This window comes from Staurois parvus, unplaced genomic scaffold (genome assembly GCF_062004578.1).
Source record: "Staurois parvus isolate SC_StPar_1 unplaced genomic scaffold, SC_StPar_1.0 ptg000169l, whole genome shotgun sequence".
Taxonomy (NCBI): Eukaryota; Metazoa; Chordata; class Amphibia; order Anura; family Ranidae; genus Staurois; species Staurois parvus.
Window position 1 is genome coordinate 4,007,920 of NW_028317965.1, and position 21,840 is coordinate 4,029,759.

The window sequence follows — 21,840 nt, forward strand, 5'->3', positions numbered from 1 at the left end:
TCAAGTGCTGTGAAGGTGTGTTGAGGCACTTTAAAATATCTGATGTTTCCTTCTATCTACCTATCTATCTACAATCTGCTTCGAAATAACTTCTATCTATCTGTACTCTGCTTTAAAAGAACTACTTTACACAATTAGTATATGCATTTGTCATTCTTTTCATGATATATTACTTATGATTAATGATTGAAGATAGGATATCAACCAGCTTTCAGCTGTTTAATAAAATGGTCGTTAACCCAGATTAATCCCAGCAGCTCCCAATATCAGATGGCAGGAAAACCTACAATAACGATAAGTGGATTTCATATTGATAATTGCTTTCACAGGCTTTGTTCATGAAAGTGGAGAAGGCAGATCTAATTACAATTTAAGCTGCGCTAGTAAAAGGAACACGGCAAAAGTGTAAAGTATCTAGCTGAATGGGCATGTGACAATTAACTGTGTGCATTGTCCATAAAATAATATATTTATGCTCATCTAACTCTTCAATTTACAGAGTAGTATGCGTATGTAAAGATGAACTGGCCTAAGCTCTGTCTGTGTGCAATATGTCTACACAGTATAAATCCATTACAACTTTACAAAAACTGTATCTGTTTATGGGAAAGAGTCATTTGATGACTTGTGGCGTGTCTTTAAGGACGTGGTGGTTAATCTGTTTTTCCTAGACCTATATGGGTAGATTTAATAAAGCTGGAACACTCAGAATCTGGTGCAGCTGTGCATGGTAGCCAATCAGCTTCTAACTTCAGCTTGTTCAGTTAAGCTTTGGAAATACAACCTGGAAGCTGATTGGCATCTGTGCACAGCTGCACCAGATTTTGCACTCTTCCATTTTAGTAAATAACCCCTATAGTGGAATAGGTCTGAATCAGGAAAAAAAACCTGCCAAGATTCAATAAAACTTTCTCCTTTGTCTGACAGCTTAGTCAGGTACGTGAAATATTGCTGCTGATTGTTATGGGTTTTTACATTTTGCACATCATGATGGCCAAGTAGAACTCCTGACAAAACATTTTTGTTTTATGTTTTGCATAGAATGGGGAATGACTAGAATGTCTGCCAGATGTGTTATGTTTATGTTATGTAATGGTAACAAGGTATCACTGGGAAAAGAAGCGAAGGAAAATCTTCTTTATGGGTGCACAAATAGCAACGAAAACATGAAAGAGGTTCTAAACCTTCCCCACTCAATATAGATGAAAGCAGGTCTTCTATTGAGCACCTATAATGGAGGCAGCAGTTTCCGTTTCAGTACTAAGAGTACAAAAGACTCCCCCCGAACCAGGCATGATCGGGGGGGGGGGGTATACATGAATTCTTCAGCTCTTCTTCAGGTCTTTAAGACAAAATCCATAATTTCAGAGCTTTACATTAACGGAATCTCTTCGAACAGAATAGGCTCTATTGGTCTGTGATGGAACTGAAGTTTCTACTGGGGAGGAACCTTAAGGTGAGTTACGTACTCATCCAGGTCCTCATAGTAGCAGGGGTCTCCCCCTGGGGTTTCGTCATGGTGTATCTCCCTACCTTTGACCCCACCCAGTCCTTATAAACCAAAGCCTAAGAAAAGGGAGATTGGCTGGTATTCAAACTACATCCCAAGGGGCAGGACTATCCTTAAGGTGTCCTACACAGATTAACAAAAGGTTTTGGAGGGAATTCCACTCCAACAAGGACAAATGTCTTGCTTTAATGAAATAATAATATTTAACAAAACATAATTAGCAAAATGCAATGACCCATTGCAATGTATTGACATATACAATCTTTGTATGCTGCTAGACTGACACAGTATCTGGAATTGTATATGTCTCAGGATTTCAGTGGAAAGGTCTCCTTGCTGGTCAAGAATTCCAGACTCAGCATGCCCAGCCAAGGATTCTTACTTCTACTGATATATAAGGTGTAGCTCCAATGTTCATGCTATATTCTATGCAATATAAAATAAATTTAACAATTCAGTAGTGTAAGATGCTATCCCAATGGCCAAAGGTGGACAGAGCTGGGAACTCACATGCAGAAGTTCCATTTGAAAACATGCAGCAACAATTGTGTTATCAATTTTGACCGATTTCTCCTGTTCATAAATGATTTTGTAATCACTTGCAATGTGCCTCAGAACTTGCGAGCAATTTAGACTACTTTAGAAAAATTCAGTTTCTTAACACAGCCCCCTCCCTCCTTTCACATCAAAGCCTTCTCCTATTCTGGGAGTGTCTAATTACTGTTTGTTCTTGCCTAGCTACTCTGCTCCTCCTGTTACCTCTCTATGTAATCTTTTATGTAGCTGGGAATGGATGTTGATAATATAGAGTTTTACTTGAGGGACAGCTATAAATCTGCTGTCAACACATCCAAGATGGCAGCACCCAGCGGCAGTCTCAGGGTTTTATGAATTCTACACAAGGGAGGGTTTTACAAGTAAATAGCATGCATAAAATACAATAAATACACACATAATCTTATGGGACTACTATTCTTGAAATGAATGGTTTAGCAACAGGGTCTATTTAAATAATAGCAATTTAGGTGCAATAAATAAAGTAGCACAAAACTGTACCTCTAAGGTATACTTCCACATCTTCCTTCCTAAGTCCTATTTACTTTGTTGTATTGATTTACACATACAATTAGACGGACGAGAGGTAGAATTTCTTGAACCACAGCCATTGCTCTTCACAAAACTGAATTACTATATGCATTGGTAATTTAATGCCGGGTTCCAGGAACAAACGCAATCTTGGATCAAATACTGTCCAAGAAAATCTCAGCCGAGCATTCCTTGCACAGACTTGCCTAATAGAAAACTCATTTATTACACTTGTCAAACGGGAGATCAACCATCAAGGTTACGGCTCTGCTATCATCACTTGTTATTCATTGCTGTGCCCTAGAAATATATGAGATATTAACATTGCTGGGGCCGTTACAAGATGGAAAATAGTTACCTGCTTAGTTCTCCCTTTTCGGCTGTTACTTTGAGTTGTTGTATTGTTGATTGGCATTGTCTAGAGCAGTAGTCTCCAAACTGTGGCCTACAAACTGGGTGCGGCCCTTTGCTTGCCTTTATATGGCCCCTGGGGCACTCTTTCTCCCACTGACACCAACAATGAGCCACAATTTCTTCCATTGCCACCAACAATGGGGCACTATTCCTCCCACTGTCATCAATGATGGGGCACTATTCCTCCAAACAATACCAGGTACGGAGCACTATTCCTTCTACTACTGTCCACCAAGTCCGAGACATTGTCTACTCCCTCTCATGCTTGGAAATTCTCTACTCTCAATGGCCACAGTCCTGCCCTCCTAAAGTCTAAGGGACAGAAAATGGCTCTTTGTTTAGACAGATTGGAGACCCCTGGTCTAGAGAACACACAACCTAAGTACAGAAGGTATGCATTCAATAGAAGGTCCAACAAGCAGTGCTTGCAACTAAAGTGGCCACAAAACATAATTTGTTACATGATTCAAAACAAAAAAAACCCTACATTTCTTAGTGGGGAAAACATGTTTTTATGAGGGTTCGGTACCTTTAATTGAGCATAAAAATATGTTGTAATGTGCGTATGTTAACTTTTTTTCTCTGCACATCATTACTAAGTAGCTCACAATCAGAAGAATAAACTTTGTCCTTTTAATGCAATGAGAACTTTCCCTGCTTTGATCTTGTATAAGCTGTGCTGTTATCAGTATAATATACTGAAAATGTTGGACATAGATACAAAACAAAAACCTTAGGTTTTCAGAAGCTATAATTTGCATGTTAGTTGTTTTCTTGTTGAAAGGCTTTTTTTTCCTTTCTTTTGTAATGATGCCAAAAACTAATCATGCAGCCTTCAACGGAAGATAAATGATTGAAGTACCTGTGGGCAGCTTAAATACTGCTAGTGTTGGGAGTCGTAATATCGGCCAATTGGCTGCAAGCCCACCAGGACCTTTCATAGAGTGTTCAGCTTCAGGATGAAACCTGTATTCAAATTCCACCTCTGCAATCCTCCATAGGAGTGATAGGTGAATAACAGTTACAAAGAACACTATAGTAATGGGCGAGCACAAGGGTGATCCTAGCCAAACACAACATTTTTTTTGATTTATTATAAACTTTTGAAAGAATTCTGAATTTTTTTTTGTAATTTCTTTTTTTTTTTTTTTTTAAGAACAGAGTTAACTGACGCTGATGAAACTTTATTTAGATCATTGTTCAGTTATTTCATGATTTGAAATGACAAATAAACAAATCTGATTTAAAAAATGATGCACAACATACTTAAAAGTATACCTATGTTTTACCCATGTAGAGCAAAGCAATAGGTCCACTTCAATTGTGGCCCCTGCAGATTCTTTTGTTTACCTTCCCTTCACTTTCCCTATGCTACAGTCACTTACAGGAGTCAAAAGAAGCCCCGTGTAAGCTCCAACCTAATCTAGTTGGAGTTCACAAATGGACAATCCCCTGCTCCCATGCGACCACATATTGTGCCTGAGCTGCCATTCACTAACCACCAACATTGTCATGAAGGAATATAGGCAGTAAGCCGCACAGTTCCCCAATATCTGTAAGAATGTAATTTCCCTTGAAGTCAAACAAAGGTGGGGGCAAGTTGTTGGATACAGGTCCTCTCCTAATAGAAACAGGGAGGCCTTGGTTGAGCACAATGGCTTTGGGTATGACAGGTCTCCATAAAGTGGGGTTCCCCAGGGACAGAGGTCACCCAAACTGAGAAGTCTAAATGTAAATGTAGTTGAACCAGAAGGAGCATCAAACATTTTAGAAGTCCAGAAATAATATGACAGGTCTCCATAAAGTGGGGTTCCCCAGGGACAGAGGTCACCCAAACTGAGAAGTCTAAATGTAAATGTAGTTGAACCAGAAGGAGCATCAAACATTTTAGGAGTCCAGAAATAATTTGCTGTTTTCTTGAAGTTTTATGCTTTGTTGCATAATGATATTCATTCACTGATTGTGCTACTTGCTTGGATTGATTTATTCCTGAAGTTTTTACTTTGAGTCCTTTAGACAAATTGGTAACTGTTGAAGCCCTGGTGAAGGAGGATTGGTTGGCTTCCGAAATGCATTGGCTGCCCTTGGCTTTTTTCTTTTGTCTGCTAAGGTATCAATAAATAACTCCTGTTCTCCTCGACATTTTTTTGGTGCTCCTTCTGATTCATCTACATTTAGACATTCCCAGAAGCAGCAGCAAAACTTAGGGTAGGTAAGTATGAGAATCTACAGTTGCAACACTAAAGTGAATCTAGCAAAGCGCAGGCACACTTTAAAGTTAAGCTGAATACATTTAAAACTGATAAAATGGCCAATGGGGTTAACTACAGGCACCTGGATGAGCCTGGATGACCCAAAACTTTTAAATATCTTCCATCTATCTAAAAACTGAAGAACTTCTATTGAAAAAGTTACCCTGCAGTTCCATTGTTATAGCTCTAATCCTCTCACTGTTACATTACATTACATTACATTGAGTTTATATAGCGCCAAAGGGTTTGCTCAGCGCTGTACAATAGAGGGGGGGACAATACATGAAACATTACAGCAACTACAAACAGCACACGAGGGGTTATAGGGCCCTACTCTTTCGAGCTTACAATCTAGGAGGGAGGGGGTAGTGGTACAGGAGGAAGTGGCTGTGGGGATGGAGTGGTAGGAGGAATGAAGGAGAGCAGCAGTTAGGTGAGGGTGGGGTAGGCTTCCCTGAAGAGGTGGGTTTTCAGGGAGCGCCTGAAGGTGAGGAGGGAAGGTGACAGTCTGATGGATTGGGGTAGTGAGTTCCAGAGGATGGGGGAAGACCTGGAGAAGTCTTGCAGACGTGCGTGTGAGGAGGAGACCAGGGAGCAAGATAGAAGGAGGTCCTGTGAAGAGCGAAGGGTACGGGTAGGGTGGTACTTGGGAATCAGGTTGGTGAGGTAGTTAGGGGCAGTGTTGTGAATGGCTTTGTAGGTCAGAGTGAGTAGTTTGAATTTGATGCGTTGGGCGATAGGGAGCCAGTGGAGGGAGAGGCAGAGGGGGGTGGCAGAGGTGGAGCGGGTGGTGAGGTGGATGAGTCTAGCCGCTGAGTTGAGGATGGTCTGAAGCGGGGAGAGCCTGCACTGGGGTAGGCCGGTGAGGAGGGAGTTGCAGTAGTCAAGGCGTGAGATAATCAGGGAGTGCACAAGTAGTTTAGTGGTGTCTGGGGTAAGGAAGGAGCGTATTTTGGCGATATTGCGGAGGTGGAGTCTGCATGTGTTTGTGAGTGATTTGACATGAGGTTGGAAGGAGAGGTTAGAGTCCAGAATGACTCCAAGGACTTTGGCTTGCGGGGCGGGATTGATGGTGGTGATGTTAGTAGTGATGGATAGGATGGGGGGGGGGGCGCGGGCAGGAGGGAAGACGAGAAGCTCGGTTTTGGAGAGGTTGAGTTTGAGGAAATGGAGCGACATCCAGTCAGAGATGTCGTTTAGGAGGTGAGTGATGCGGGCGGAGAAAGTGGAGGTGAGGTGAGGGGTGGAGAGGTAAATTTGAGTGTCATCAGCATAGAGATGGTAGTTGAAGCCGTGGGAGTGTATGAGTTTGCCAAGGGAGGAGGTGTAGATGGAGAAGAGAAGGGGTCCCCTAATGCAAGCCTACCTAACCAACAGTAACATTGCTCTGCTTGGAAGGGAGTTTTGGTTTGGGATTTACATATTAAGCACTAAAGATGTGCATGACGAAAACATTTGTTCTGTTTCAGTTTAATTTGTTAAGTAAATAATTTTGTTGCTTCTTAATCGTTATGTTACAATGATTCCTTTTCGGAACAATTTCTTATTTCAGGAAAGTATGTATTGTTTCAAATTGATACTTATTTATCGAAGTCTCTGTTATTCTTTTGTTATCTCAGAAGCTATATTCCTGCTAGTCCAACCCCCAAAGAGAAAATAAATTAGCTGATTGGACAATATCAACTGGAGACGCTACCGAAACTAAAGAATGGAAAGAAATTAATTTTGGATTCATTCATTATGTTATGATTCGGACATTCTGATGGATCCACCTCCATTCAACCCAAACACAATAAGTAGGAATCATCTTATTTCATTTTTGTACCTTGTTGTATTTATTGCAATATGTCTCCATTACATATTTAGTGCATTTTTTATAATAATGAAAAAGAATCTGTTGATTATCCAAGAGTCAAAGCTTATCGCACCACTATCATTCAAATAAAATGAAGGAATCCAAATAAATTTGTATTCATTCATTATTTTATTAGGTTGAATTAATTTCCCCATTCCCAGCTGACTTTGGTGGGCCGCACACATACAAATTAAATGAATGGTTCAAACCCAACGCAAAAAGAATCTTAAGAGTATAATCACACTACATTCACTAGAATACAAATGAATGGATTTGAATCAATTTTCGATTGTTCGTTATGTCATTACATTATTTTGAAAGCCCCTAACTATTGCATAATATCATCCAAATGAAACTAATGAATATGAATTATACTCTTGTTTTCATTATAATTTATTTTGGATTAGTTGAAATTCGCTACTATTGTGATTTAGAGATTCGGATACATCTTGCTTTCTAGGTCATGCTGGAGGATAACTAAAGGTATCTGCAGACACTTCTAGCTGAGAACATTTTATTTATATTGTCAGATTGTCAAGTTGAACTTTACTACAGGTAAGTGTTAAAATCTTACAAAAATTACTTTTTTCATTTGAAAAGTATGGAAAGTTATCAGAAAAAGCTCTGATTATTATTATACTCCATAGAATGAATGGATTTATGTAGACACAATAAAAGACAACCCAGCAGATCCATACAAAATAATCTGTCACTGGAGCTCAAGAGCTATGTGAGAGTTTCCAAATCTCGAAGATGAAAATCTTGAATTATTGAGTATAGACTTATTTATTTAATAGTGACAAAAGCTTACATGAAAATGTGTTGCCCAGGCTAGTTAACTAGACTTCTCATACAGTAAGAGTGTTTTGAATCAACCTTTACTACAGGGACAGCTCTACAGCACAGTTTGCAACCTTGACTAAGCCTCTCTTGAAAGGAGGAAACACACCAAGTTCTCTGATCATCACGTTTATCTCACACTCTTACTTTAAATCACACTTTTCTCATTCTGTGCTGTTAGATGGTCCAGAGGAGCAACTTCAGAATCCCTTTTGGGAGAAATAACGCAATCACAAACCTTTCAAAGCAGGCTGGAATGGAAAATAAACAAATACAGATCTCAAAACTTGAAATCTCCAAGCTGTCCAGAGGGAGCTCAACATTCACTAAACCATTTTTCTCCACAACATAATCTAAACATGAGTACATAGCCAGAGAGCAAAAAAGTTATAAGGTAGATACTTTATCACAAATATGTGATGTGTATACAGTGAAAGAAAAACAAAACATTGCAGCATATACTATAGTATAGCTACTATTAGTTTCATGGGTGGTTAATGAGTGGTTTCAATGATTGTACTAGTATGAAACCTTTTCTATGTTTAAAGGGCACCTGTGCCAATGCTATGGATATTAAATTATTTCTATATTATCAAATTAGAACTAGAGGAATTTTTTTTTTCACTGTGAATGGCTATAACCCCTGTCAGTATTATGTTTGGCACATTGGGGACTTTTCACTTCACTTCCTTTCCCATAACCAAAACAAGAAGTGAGTGAAAATCCCTCCACAGTGAGGAGATGCCTGGTTGTCACCAGGATCACCAGAACAAGTGTCCCTATTGGAAGAGCTCCCCTTTATTCTGTTTCTGGTGACCAACCAAAATTGGAGATTTTCTTTCACTTTCTCTCTTAGTGACAATGACAAATTAGACAAATAGAGAAGGTGAATCTCCCTAACAGGGGCACGGACAGCAATAAAAACTTTGTTTCAAAAAAAAAATTTTGAAAATTTTTTAATTTCAAAATCGGATCCAGTGTGAATCAGGGCTTAGTTGGTTTCAAACAACTTAGAAACATCTGTTGTGTGTTTACATTAGAAGAGTGGCAGACTGCCAAAATGCCGCTCATATAGTCAGTAAGGCCTCATGCATATGAACATTTATCAGCTCCTTTGTGCTGACTGGCAGCTGTACAGGTGCAGGAAAGTTCTGGGCATTTTACCACTCAGCAAATAGGGCCTGCTAAATGTCTGTGTGCATAGAGACTAAAAAAAAAGCTAGGATTGTAGTATTTCTATGAAGACTAAAGATTAATTTCTCTACAATGCCTATAGCTATGTAGATGAATGAGGACATCTTTTAAAAGTGCTTTTACAGCTTATTCAGAATACACAAATTATATTTTTGTTTATAGCCTGTGCACATACCTATCTAGTAAACTTTGAAAAATGCAAAATGCAGTATCCCAGTTCAAATAATTGACCTCTATTTGCTTCCTAGGGACTGGTGCATACCTTCCAACAGTTCTGGATTCTACTGGACTGTCCTGTGATCCAGTGTCTTTCAGATCGAGGTTGTGTCTCCATTGACCAACCCAGCTATGGTGCTAGCAAATGCAACTAATCCTCTATCACGAACAGCATAGTATCTAGCTACCTCAAGTTGACAGCTTTACATTTGCAAAGTCCTGCCCGAGAAAAACATTGTAAAAAGTCAAAGTGCAGAATGTTCCAGTGCAGTGCAGCCTCAACAAGCATTATGTGGATGTTCTTTGTACAAGTAGGAGCTAGGGATGCTCCAAAAAGGGTGGACTCAATCTGTTTCCTGCAGTGCTTACTACTGCAATTCAGACAGTGCTGAAATGTAGGCTTGGCCAATCAGCACAGTCTTAAGGGTTTGGTAAGCTTTTATGCAGTTACTACAGTATACTCCAGTCTACAGTCATAGACATTTCCTGGTGCGACGCATAGATCAATGATTGAAGTTCAAGAGTACCAGTTCCTGACCAAACTGCATATTGTCCCAACAAGTACTGGTTGCTAAGTAATTGTCAAATATTTTAAGGAGGCTCAAACAAAGTGTTAGCTCTTTGTTTGCATTCTGCTCCTTTTTTTAAGGACAATCCTTTGGTTTATGTTTTTCTGTAAAATTATCCCTAGGGGTATAGTAGTTAAGGAGTATATGGTGAGTACAAGGACTGCGGTACATGTGAGCAGCATGTGCTGCAAAAAAACATAGACTATATTTAACCATGTTCCTTTAAGCCAGTGTTTCTCAACTCCAGTCCTCATGGACCCCCAACAGGTCATGTTTTCAGGATTTCCATTATTTTGCACAGGTGATTTGATCAGTTTCACTGCCTTAGTAATTACCACAGCTGTTTCATCTGAGGGAAATCCTGAAAACATGACCTGTTGGGGGTCCATGAGGACTGGAGTTGAGAAACACTGCTTTAAGCCATGCTAAATACCTAACCCAGTTTAGCCACATCCATTTGTTACTGGTTTGCTGCATGTATTCTTTATTACAGGTCGTCCCTCTTTCTCAACCTCTGGTGTTGGGAGGTATGCTATTCCCAGGGCTACTAGGGCAGGGGTGGCACACATCCATTCAAAATTATACTATTGACAGTTAATAACGTATTCGCATGTGTAAAAAAAGCTATCAGGCATCTTGCCTTGTTGTCTGAGAACAGCCAATGCATCCCCATTGGTGAGATTAGTTTGTTAAGGGTCCCGCTCTTTCTCCTTACACCAAGAAGTGAACTGCACAGGATGGCAATTTTATCTGGCCCGAAGCTAGAGTCAGTGGTGTTTCCTTAATATGGACAGACCAAGGATGAGGTCAGCAGAGGCCATCTAAGGTCTCTGATTCAACCCCCTACGTAACTGTAAACTATCATGGGGACCTGATGTATAGGAGGGCTCTGATGGGGACTCTGATGCAAGGGGGACTATGATTGGGACCCTAATGAAGGAGGGACCCTAATCTGAGGGGGACTCTGATGAGGACCCTGATATATGGGACAAAGGGAGCTCTGATGGGGAATTTTCTAGACCCACAAATTTTGTAAAATATATGATCTGTCCTCTATACTTAAAAACATGGAAACCTATGCTCCAGGGAATGGCTCCATGTGCACTGAGGCAGATTGAATGAATGGTCACTTCCAGTTTTTCTACTCCTAGAAGAGAGAGTGATGGGAAGGGATAGCAAAACAGGTTTGGGCCTAGGGGGTGCAGAATGTATAAACCCAACCCTGAATCAGAGGGTGAAGCTCAATTTCATTCCATCTTAAAATCCTCTAGGAATGCTTTTTGACTTTAAATATATAACCTTTTTAGTCTTGTTATAATGGATGAACTCCAATCTCCTTTCCCCTAACATCTGGCATCTGATATGACCTTCTCAGTGTGTCTTATAATAAGCACGCTGTAGACGTGCATCTTTAAACCCTGCAGGGATCTAATCACTTTGCCATCAATTGTATACATCTCAAGAGGTAAGTCATGGCTGGCCCCTTAATCAAATCAGACATTAGCTGACTGGCACATCAATTCTAAATCCTTATGCCCAGCCACAGTACATTACACAGACAAAATATAACAATGCTGTAGGAAATAAATGTTTTATCACTTACTATGTGCAGCTCTAGGTAGTCCCCGAGTCCTGAAGAGCTGTCCACTCTAACCAATACTGCTTCTTTTTGTACCGTGCTAAACCCTATCGCCAGTCTGTCTGCACGTGTGCTAGGCCGATCGTTCGGGGGCCACGTGTATGTTATCTGTCCTCCTCCTTTACTAAAAATGTACGTTGTTCCAGCTGGAAGACAAAGAAGAAAATATATATTCAGCTACATAAACATTTTACCACAAATTTCAATTATTCCATTATATTACAATTAGGAACCATAAAGAACTGTTTAAAATTGTTCCTGAATAAAGAACTGTCTGTGCTGCTCATGCAGAACAGAAAATGAGAATATGATTGGTTGCTATGGGAAATATTAACAGTTTCTTTTGCTCGCCAACTGTAATTTTCCAGTGCAGGTTTGAATCTAGTTACCATGGAGATCACTTTGTCTTTTCTGATACTTTGATAAATGATGGCCATGTTCTCAATGTCATGTCTGTTGTTTGCAACATAGCAGCTTTTTTGAGAAACAATCCTTTGTACCTATAGTCGCCAAGAATGATACAATGAGTAAGAACAGTGATGCTCTGTTTCTCAAGGCCAACTCCTTGACGGTTACAAATATCATAAAAGTGAAACTCGCTTCCTTAATGAGAACTTGCATGTTGCCTGCACTAGGCAAAGTAATGGATCCCCTTGACAGTATACACCAGGTGAACGTATTTATACTGTGTTCTTCCACCATTCCAATTCAGAACATATTCAGGACCATTCCCGTGACAGCTTGGGCCAGCCAACTAACAACTTAGTAAGCATTGACTGGGAGAAGGAAAGGGAGTTTTATATGTTTCTCCATTCCGAGAAGTTCCAGTGTTCAACAATCTATGGTGGTGGATTAGGTAGGAGAGGGAGTGCAGGTAAGCATCAGTTCCTTCTGGTGTATGCTGCCAAGCAAAACCTTTGCTTGATTAGTTGAGGCAAACAATAGGGGATATAAAAAAGCCACCTGGCAATTCAACCCACTGGTCTCTGGTTTATAATGTTTGGTGGACTAGCCTTGAGAACATACACTCCTTTTGGATACTAAAAAAAAGAGCTGTGCACCACTGTTCAAACCATGCTGATTAATATAGCAAAAAGTCCAATTCTTTACCTTGATAAACTGCATGCATAAAGAGACAAACACATATTATTACTTACAGAAGCTCATGCACATAGATTTATGCTGTTGATCTTTATTACGCAGAACAAAATAATGGCTAAAGCAAAAGGAAACAGCATCTTTATTCCAAGGAATCTCACCATCAAACTGCCCTACCTCAAGGGCAGGGCGGGAAGGCACTCCACAGAGGAATACAACCTGACCTAGGACTTACTCTAGCCCATGAATGGACAGTGAAGGAGAAGCAGCACTGTAACCATAAAACAAAACACAGGGTGCACTGGCCTAGTGCATTAATCTTAAAAACTATTTTTATTTTCACAAAAGTAAGTATTGTACTCACAAAATGACGAAAGCATCAAAAGCTCATCATAAAAACAGCAGCATCCAGTCCATGATTCATCATGGCAAATGACAGAACAAATGGACCTGCAACAGACTAATGCATTTCGAGGACTTGCTTGTTTCAAAGAGCAGCAGCACACTGATGAAGTCTGATCTTTGTTCTGATTGGTTCAGAGTGCTGCCCCCCCTCTTGCATGCTTTGTGCAGGGGTACATGGGATAATATCAAGACAGATTCAGGTGCTTGGGCTAGGTTTGTAGAATTCCAGGGAATCTTACCATCAAACTACCCAGCTGTAAGAGTAGGTATTCCATAGGCAAACACAGCCTGACCTAGGACCTGCCCAAGCCTGTGACTGGACAATGGAGGAGCAACAGCACACTGATGAGGTCATCTCTTTGCTCTTATTTGCTTAGAGTGCTGCCCCTCCCTCTTCCAGTGTTGTTGTGGGGATAAAGTAGGCTAGCACCATGACAGGTCAGTTTTAAGTTAAGTTTGTTGATTTCCAGGAATTCTTACCATCAAACTGCCCAGTTGCAAGGATAAGTGCTATAGCGCTACAGCCTGATCTAGGACCTTTCCCAAGCCTGTGACTGGATAGTGAAAATGCAGCAGCAGATTGATGAGGTCAACTCTTTGCTCTGATTTGCTCAGAGTGCTGCTCTTCCCTTATGCAGTGCTGTTGCACAGAGATGCCGCCTAATATCAAGGCAGATTCAGATGCTGTGGCTAGATTTGTGGAACTCCAGGGAATCCTACCATCAAACTGCCCTGCCACTAGGGCAGGCACTCCATTGAAAAATACAGCATAGCCTGGGACCAACTGATGGGACTACCCGCTGATGAGGTCCCCTCTTTGCTCTGACTGGCTCAGAGTGCTGTCTTTTCCTCTTCCAGTGCTGTTGTGAAAAACAAATATAAACTAATATCAAGACAGATTCAGGTGCTCTGGCAAGATTTGTGGAATTCTAGGGAATCCTACCATCAAACAACCCTGACGCAAAAGCAAGCACTCCATAGAGAAACCCAGCCTGACCTAGGACCTGCCCCGGTCTGTGACTGGATGGTGATGGAGCAGAAGAACACTGATGAGTTTAACTCTTTGCTCTGACTGCTTCAGAGTGCTTCCCCTGCCTCTTCCAGTGCTGCAGTGCAGTGGAGAAATGTAGACTAATATCAAAACAGATTCAGGGGCTCTAGATAGGTTTATGGAATTCCAGTGAATCCTACCATTAAACCACCCTTCTGCAAGGGAGTCATACCACAGAAAAATCTGAGCAATCCCCTGCTCCAGCCTGTGACTGGACAATGAAAGAGCAGCAGCACACTGATGAGGTTAACTCTTTGCTCTGATTGGTCCAGATTGTTGCCCCTCCCTCTTCCAGTGCTGCTGTGCAGTAGGCTACTATCAAGGCAGATTGAGGTGCTCAGGATAAGTTTGTGGATTTCCAGGAAATATTACCATGAAACTGCGTTACTGCAAAATACAGTCTGACCCAGGGGCGGACTGACAACTCATGGGGCCCCCGGGGCAATAGGGGATCAAGGGGCCTCTGTGTCCTTGCTCAAACTCAAAAAAAGCCTATGAAAAAGGTACCAGGGGCATCTCATGGGGCCCCCTAGTGACCCCGGGCTCTCGGGCAGTGCCCGAGTTTCCAAATGTTCAGTCCGCCCCTGGTCTGACCTACCCTAGCCTATGGTTAGATAGTGAAGGAGCAGCAGCACATTGATGATGTCATCTCAGAGTGCTGCTGCTCCTTTTTCCAGTTTAAGTGCTACTGTGCAGAGGATAAATGTAGGCTAATATCAAGACACATTCAGGTGCTCAGGCTAGGTTTGCATTTAGTGGCATTTAATGAACATATACAATTGTGTATTAAATACTCTACATTATATATCTGATTACAGTTAGCTGCTGTGCTACATAAATATACTTTTGTGGTTCATTTTCCATTCCACGTGAGAAATGACATGCAAAGTGCCAATATAGAAAAATTCATGTTACTGATGGACCACTGATTATAGAGAATATCTTTATCTAGAATTTTTATGTTTGTTGCATTTGCTTGGACATCTAAAAGCTTCATCTTCAAACTCTTATTCTCTCATATTTTCAAATAGATTTAACCTGCATCAGCACATCACTTGTCACTCCATTTTATTTTTTTTCATTTTTGCTATGACACACCATTAAGGTGAGTTGCCATAGCAATACATGGGGATATTGCCTGTTTGATGTGCCTTGGGGATGACTGGAAGGAAGAATTCAGATAACTTCGGCTACATTTGTAGCTGAGCTCAAATATTTTCTAGAAGTACAATTTTCACTTTCTTGTTGCATTGATCCTTTCTAATGCATTCTTTTTATTTTAATGCACAGTGTGTATAAGCAACAATCATGAAAGAGCACCTATAGCAAACAATTTACTGCAAAAGAGGATAAGGAAGCTAGATGATGTTGATTTTTATTCAATTATAATGGTTTGAGCGCATTTGCAAAGACAGTACAGAAGGTCCTTCTTCTGGTTTATTGAAGCTGAACTTGAGACAGAAAGCTAATAGGCAATTGAAATATGTTTATGGAATCCGTTTAATCTACCAAAGGATTGGATATATTTTGCCTATCATTCAAGCCACGTTTAGGAGTTTTCTACTGCAGTTAAAGCGGTTCTCCAGTCTCCCCTCAAAAAAATTAAGTCAGTATAAATACTATAGCTGCTGACTTTTAATATAAGGACACTTACCTGTCCAGGGATCCAGTGCTGTCCCCACCTAAGCCGATTCTTCAATTGGCTTCAAGTCCAGAAAGCGGCATCTTAACTAAGGGAAACCGGAAGTAAAGCCTTGTGGCTTCACAGTTGGTGTCCAACTGCACATGTGCAAGTTGGGCTGCGCTTTGTGAATGGAAGGGCTGTCTTAATGCATGGGCACCCCTGAGCACTGGCCAGGGGCTCCAGGTGTATAGCAGCCCCATGATAATTTTGCATTATATCATGCTTGCCAACTGTCCTGGATTTGCCAGGACAATCACAGTTTTTACTAGACTGTCCCAGGATGGCCTGGGCAGCATCACAGAACCTGTACTGTGCCCTTCTGCCTCCCTCCCCCCATACTGTGCCCTTCTACCTCCCTCCCCCCATACTGTGCCCTTTGTGTTGATTAGTCTTTGATTTATGGTATGTTTTCTTATTGTTTAAAAACTATTTTATTGAAAGTACTAATAAATATATTTTTAATTCTATCAACTATTTATACTTTAATTCTTGAGAGTAGGTGTGTAAATTGGGTCATGCTGGTAAGGGCTCCAGTGCACTACTTTGCCCAGGGGCCCATGATGCTATTAAGACAGCCCTGCTGAATGGTCCTGCAATCTTCTTGGACATGCAATGTGTCCCAGAAAGCTGTGAAGGAAGGAGATCACCAGCAAGATAGTCAAAACCAGCTAGCCACTTCCTCTTCCCTTCTAAAAAGTGTCAAATGTTATCAAGGGGGGAATGCAAATAAGTGGAACGTCCCCTTTTTGCGGATAGTTACACTTTAAGTTCTGGTTCACACTGGATCCTACTTTGAAATTGTGCAACTTCAGGTGTGACTTCGAAGGCATCTGTGCAACTTCAGATGTCTTCCAAGTGGAATCATTAGAGTCGGAATCACACCGATTTGAATGGTTCCATTGAGGACAATAGGGTGCAACTTGTCATGCAATTTGAAACTGACAATCACATGACAAGTTGCACTGGTGTGAACAAGGGCTAAAGTAGAATCCCAGCTTTACTAGCCTTATAACTGCCCCTCCTCAACACCTACAGTATCCTTAAAAACTGATGCAAGAAAGATGGGTATACTTACTTATTTTTAGGCTGGTCTGGTCCACTCATGTGAACTCCCTTGTGTCAGCCAGCGGCAGCTGCCGCGGAGAGGAGAGAGCTCTCCGACACTGACTGGTAAAGCCTGGAGTGATGATGTCACCCATACGTTTTAATGGTCCAACTGTGGTCTGTGGACTCTTCTCCCCTGCAGCTACGCTGGCTGACACATGGGAGCCAGATAACATTACCGGCCCAAACCGGCCTGAAAATAAGTAGTATATACGGTACATCTTTCTTACACAGGTTAGTAAGCATAGGTATTGGGGATGGGGGCGGGCAGGTATAGGGCTATATAGGTGTAAGCTGGAATTCTACTTTAAAGCAGGCCCTCCCCCAAAAAGAAAAGCACGGCTCATCTTTTCCCTCCCCCAACCTTTCACATGGGCAACTTGGTCAAATTCCTACATGATAACTGGTATCATATAGTTATTGTGCTCCTTTTATTGGTAACACTAATGCATGACTAATATCCAGTAATGTGGTGTTTCCATTATTTATTATTCACTTATATTATGACGATATCGTCCTCTTCATAATCTTTTGTATAAGTAACTGTAGATCTATTTTCTATAGGATTCAGAATAATGTAAAACATTCCATTGGATTGCATGATGCGTGATTGCTATGCTCAGCTCAAGGTTAATTTAGGAAGATATCTCTCATCTGCTTGTTTGTCTATTGATGTGTGTGGTGCCCTCGCTGAACTTTTAACACAGCACAACAATAAGATATTAAAATACAGAGATGGAGCTTGAACTGAGGTTCAACATGATTAGCTGTGAGGGACTTAAAAGCCTAGCAATTAGAAATACCAAATTAAATCTGCAAAATGCTGTTAATTTTTTAGTTGTATGTAAAAAAAAATCAAGTTCACCTTTTTTTGTGATCATTTTGGATAATAATGAATTAAAAAGGTAAGTCTACTTTTGGGAAAAAAATACAGCAAAAAAAATAAAAATAAAAATAATATAGAGTATACAATTGCTACACAAGCCTTGGTGTAATTTAACGATATTGAAAATGACCTTTCCTTTTCAACTTGCAGCCGCTTTTCTGTGAAATGCATTGCAATATAGCAACCTGGAGGCATTCTGTACACAGTGTATAAAACGCTAACAGAAATATATAATTAAGTTAATATTTTTTTTTAATTTAAATTAATATAATACTATTAAATAAATAATTAAACTATTAATTTCCTCCTTGTGTGATTGGTTCACTGATTTTCCCAGAAGTCTGCACTATGATATAAAGCAAATTTTAGGCACCCGCTGCAATAGGAATTTCAGTTTTGGTGAGATACTCACTAAGACTGCATTCACACCTGAGCATAGGGATTTACTGGCGTTTTCATTTGACAGTTTTTGAACTTGTATTACAAGTGTTTTATAAGCGTATTACAAGCTTTTTCCAGCTTCAAGCATTTTTGTTTTGCCAATATAAAGCACTAGAGGGAGGAGAGGGGGAGGCAATTAGGGGTGGAGAGCTGCTGTTTGAGCAGAAAATGCATGACAAAACGCTCGTAAACCGCTCAAGTCACACATTTTCAGGCATTTCTATTGACGTTTACGGGGTCAAAACTGCTTGTAATCTGCCAAAAACAAGTTCATGTACTTTTTTGAATGACAGGCATTTTGCTTCAGGTGATTGTAGCCATATTAGTGCATTTGCGGCAGAAACAATTGAGTACTGTCTGTGATACTTTTTTTTATTTGCACTAACAAACAATTTTGAGGACAAGCTTTCGGGGAGTGTCCCCTTCTTCAGGTCCAAGCAGTACTATCTTGATATTATTGCTATATTAATATTGATAGTACTGCTTGGACCTGAAGAAGGGGACACTCCCCGAAAGCTTTTCCTCAAAATTGTTTGTTAGTGCAAATAAAAAAAGTATCACGGACAGTACTCAGTTGTTTCTACTTCAGGCGACAGAATGCTAATTTGTGAACAATGCCATTGAAAGGAATGTGGTTTGTCTTGTTGTTGCGTTTAGAGCTACAAGCTTCAAGCAGAAAATCACTCAGGTGTGAAGGCAGCCTAAGAGTTCACCAGGTGATTATAATGAACCAGATCCTCCCATTCAGAATCAGTCTATAAAGGATGTGGTGAAACAAATAGAATGCATGAAGGTAAAAAACTTTGAGCTTTTCCAACCACTTTGAGCATGTCCTTATCATATGGATAATATAACATTAGTGGACAGCCCTGACAGTCAGGCTGAGGAAGAAACTTGTATGCCTTGAAATGTGTACAGACTGTGCACACAGCACTGGTGACGACGGGCAGAGAAGGCTCCTGATTTGCAGCTTCACTTCTGGGTATGGGCATCTCTAACGGCTCGATCCCCATGGCTGTGGCCACGACTGCGGTCCATGGCCCATCCCCTGTCAATTCCCTGCTATTCTGGACTTATGCCCATCTGTCATTGTGTCACTTGTGAGGGCATATTTATCTTTATTAAAATTTCATTTACCATTACATGCTAAACTATGAAGGCTTTGCGCCTTGTTTTTTGCTTTTAGTTGTATTTCTTTTTACATTCCTGGAGTTGGGCTTTAACAGCTCGAGCTCTTCAAGAGGACAGGTAAGTATTCAAGTTTTTTTAAAGTGAGCATTATTTAGAAGTTTTGTTTAGCAGTAACAGTGTCAAAATGCCCTTTAAAGTGAAACCTATGGGACAATAAAGACTATGCAACAATATTTTTTTTTCTTTTTTAATTTTATCAAATTCTAAAAAATTCAGCTGCAGTGTGTATTGTGTTTGCACTTTTCTGAGTTAGGTGCTTTAAGCTATAACACCGATATTTCATTTCTTTTTAAAGGTGAACTGGATGCACTGTGCGTGACCATTAGTAGTCAGCTCATACAGCACAAATTTCAAAGTCAAAAGAAGAAAGCAGGCCCTGAGCCAAGTGACCTGAAACGCTGATAGACCCAATGGATCAATACGTACTAGCTCCCTGGATATGACATGCAACACCATGGCATCTGAGCACATCTACTTTTCAGGCAAGCTGCCATCCCGGTGTAAAGCCAAAGAATTCCAAACATCTAAAGAAAAACCTTCATAGTTTCAAGCAATGTCACTCTGTTTTCTTCACATAAGTCAGTGCAACATATGTAAGTGCTGCTCTAATCTGCATGGTCTTGTGGCCATAGCTGGACCGGTAAACAAAAGCAGCTTTTTCAGATGTGTCAGTTAGGACTACTGATCAATCAATGAAGCAAGGCCAAGTGGAATGGACTTAGGGACCATACCATGAATATTTTACAAAACTCACAAATGAGAGTATTATACATCTATATTTAAAGCTTAACTCCAGAAAGCCTGAAAAATGACCCATTGTGGAGGAGCTGCACCTGCACTGCAAGGGTTAACTGATTGTTTAGTCTAGGGGAGTTTTTTTCACTTACTGGATTGTTATTATTCATTTTATAGAGAGTGTCAAGATTTTGCACAGCGCTTTACAAAATGGAAGAAGACAGTACAGTTACAATACGATTTAATATTAAGAGAATCAGATGGCCCTGCACATTAGAGCTTACAATCTAAAAAAAAAGGGTCAAGCGCAGGGGTGGACTGACAACTCATGGGGCCCCAAGGCAATAGGGCATCATGGGGCCCCTGTGTCTTTGCTCAAACTCAAAAAAGCCTATGAAAAAGGTACCAGGGGCATCCCATGGGGCCCCCTACTGACCCCGGGTCCTTGGGCAGTGCCCGAGTTTCCAAATGGTCAGTCCGCCCCTGGTCAAGCAATACAATAGGGGGTTATTTACTAAAATTAGAGAGTGCAAAATTTGATACAGCTCTGCCTAGTAACCAATCAGCAGCCAGGTTTCATTGCCAAAGCTTAAAGAGGAGCTCCAGGCTCCAGAAAAATAATTAAAAGTCAGCAACTTCAAAACTCTACCTGTTGACCTTTAATATAAGCACACTTACTTGTTAAGGGGTACAAAACCATTGTCACCCGGGCTAGTTCTTTACTAGAATTCGGGTTCCCAACCCTGGCATTGCACGGAAAGCAAACCAGAAATTAAGCCTTGTGGCTTCACAGATAGTTTCCCACTGCACTTGTGCAAGTTGTGCTGCGCCTTGTGATTTGTCCCGTAGTCTTCTGGGACCTGTGAAGTGTCCCAGAAGAGTTCTGGGGGAAGGAGGGTGGCTGAACTGTCCAGTCCAGGAAACGGTTCTCCCCTCTCCCCAAGCAATGCCAAATGCTGCAATGGAGAGGAGGAGGGTGCAAACAAGCAGTGCTTCCCCTTTTGGGTAGATCTCCACTTTCATTGAAAAAGCTGAAATTAGAAGCGGATTGGCTACCATGCACAGCTGCACCAGATTCTAAATCCAATAATGTTAGGAAATCTCTCCCAAAGGGCCATAAGTGTGGGAGATGAGATGATAGAGAAAATCAATGTTAAGTTTTTATAGCTGGAGAAAGAATACACCTCTCTGAAGAGATGGATTTTCCAAGATCATCTAAAGTTGGATAGAGTAGGAGATGGCTGGCTAGAATGGGGGTGAGGAGTTTCAGAGGATAGGAGACAATCTGGAGAAGTCCTGGATGTGAGCATGGGAGGAGGTGCAAGGGAGCTAGAGAGCAGAGGGTCTTGAGAAGAGAAAAGAGAATGGTTTGGTTTGTATTTGGAGACAAGATTATGATGTAGCAGGGGTTAGAGTTGTGGATGGCTTTGTAGGCTATTGTTAGTATTTTAAATTTTATTCATCGGGTGAGCAGAAGCAAATGGAGGCAGTGGCAGAGAGGGATATCAGACAATGAACTGTTGGATAAGTCTGTCAGCAGCATTCATGATGGACTAAAGGTGTATTGTCTATGTAAAGGTCAGCCAACAAGGAATGAGTTGCAATAGTCAAGGTGAACGATAGCCAGGGAGTGAATTAGTAGTTTTGTGGTGTCATTGGATATCGTATGG

General features: G+C 40.8%; 1 protein-coding gene across 15 annotated transcripts in view; it reads right to left on the reverse strand.

Annotated features, from left to right (window-relative positions):
• The window catches only part of NRXN1 (neurexin 1), a 2,017,115-nt gene that overhangs the window by 377,603 nt on the left and 1,617,672 nt on the right, over positions 1–21,840 (reverse strand). For all 15 annotated transcript variants that reach the window (XM_089676450.1, XM_089676454.1, XM_089676460.1 and 12 more), the window contains one exon: positions 11,540–11,721. In XM_089676450.1, coding sequence (XP_089532576.1) covers positions 11,540–11,721 — 182 coding nt within the window. The remainder of the gene's footprint in view (positions 1–11,539; positions 11,722–21,840) is intronic.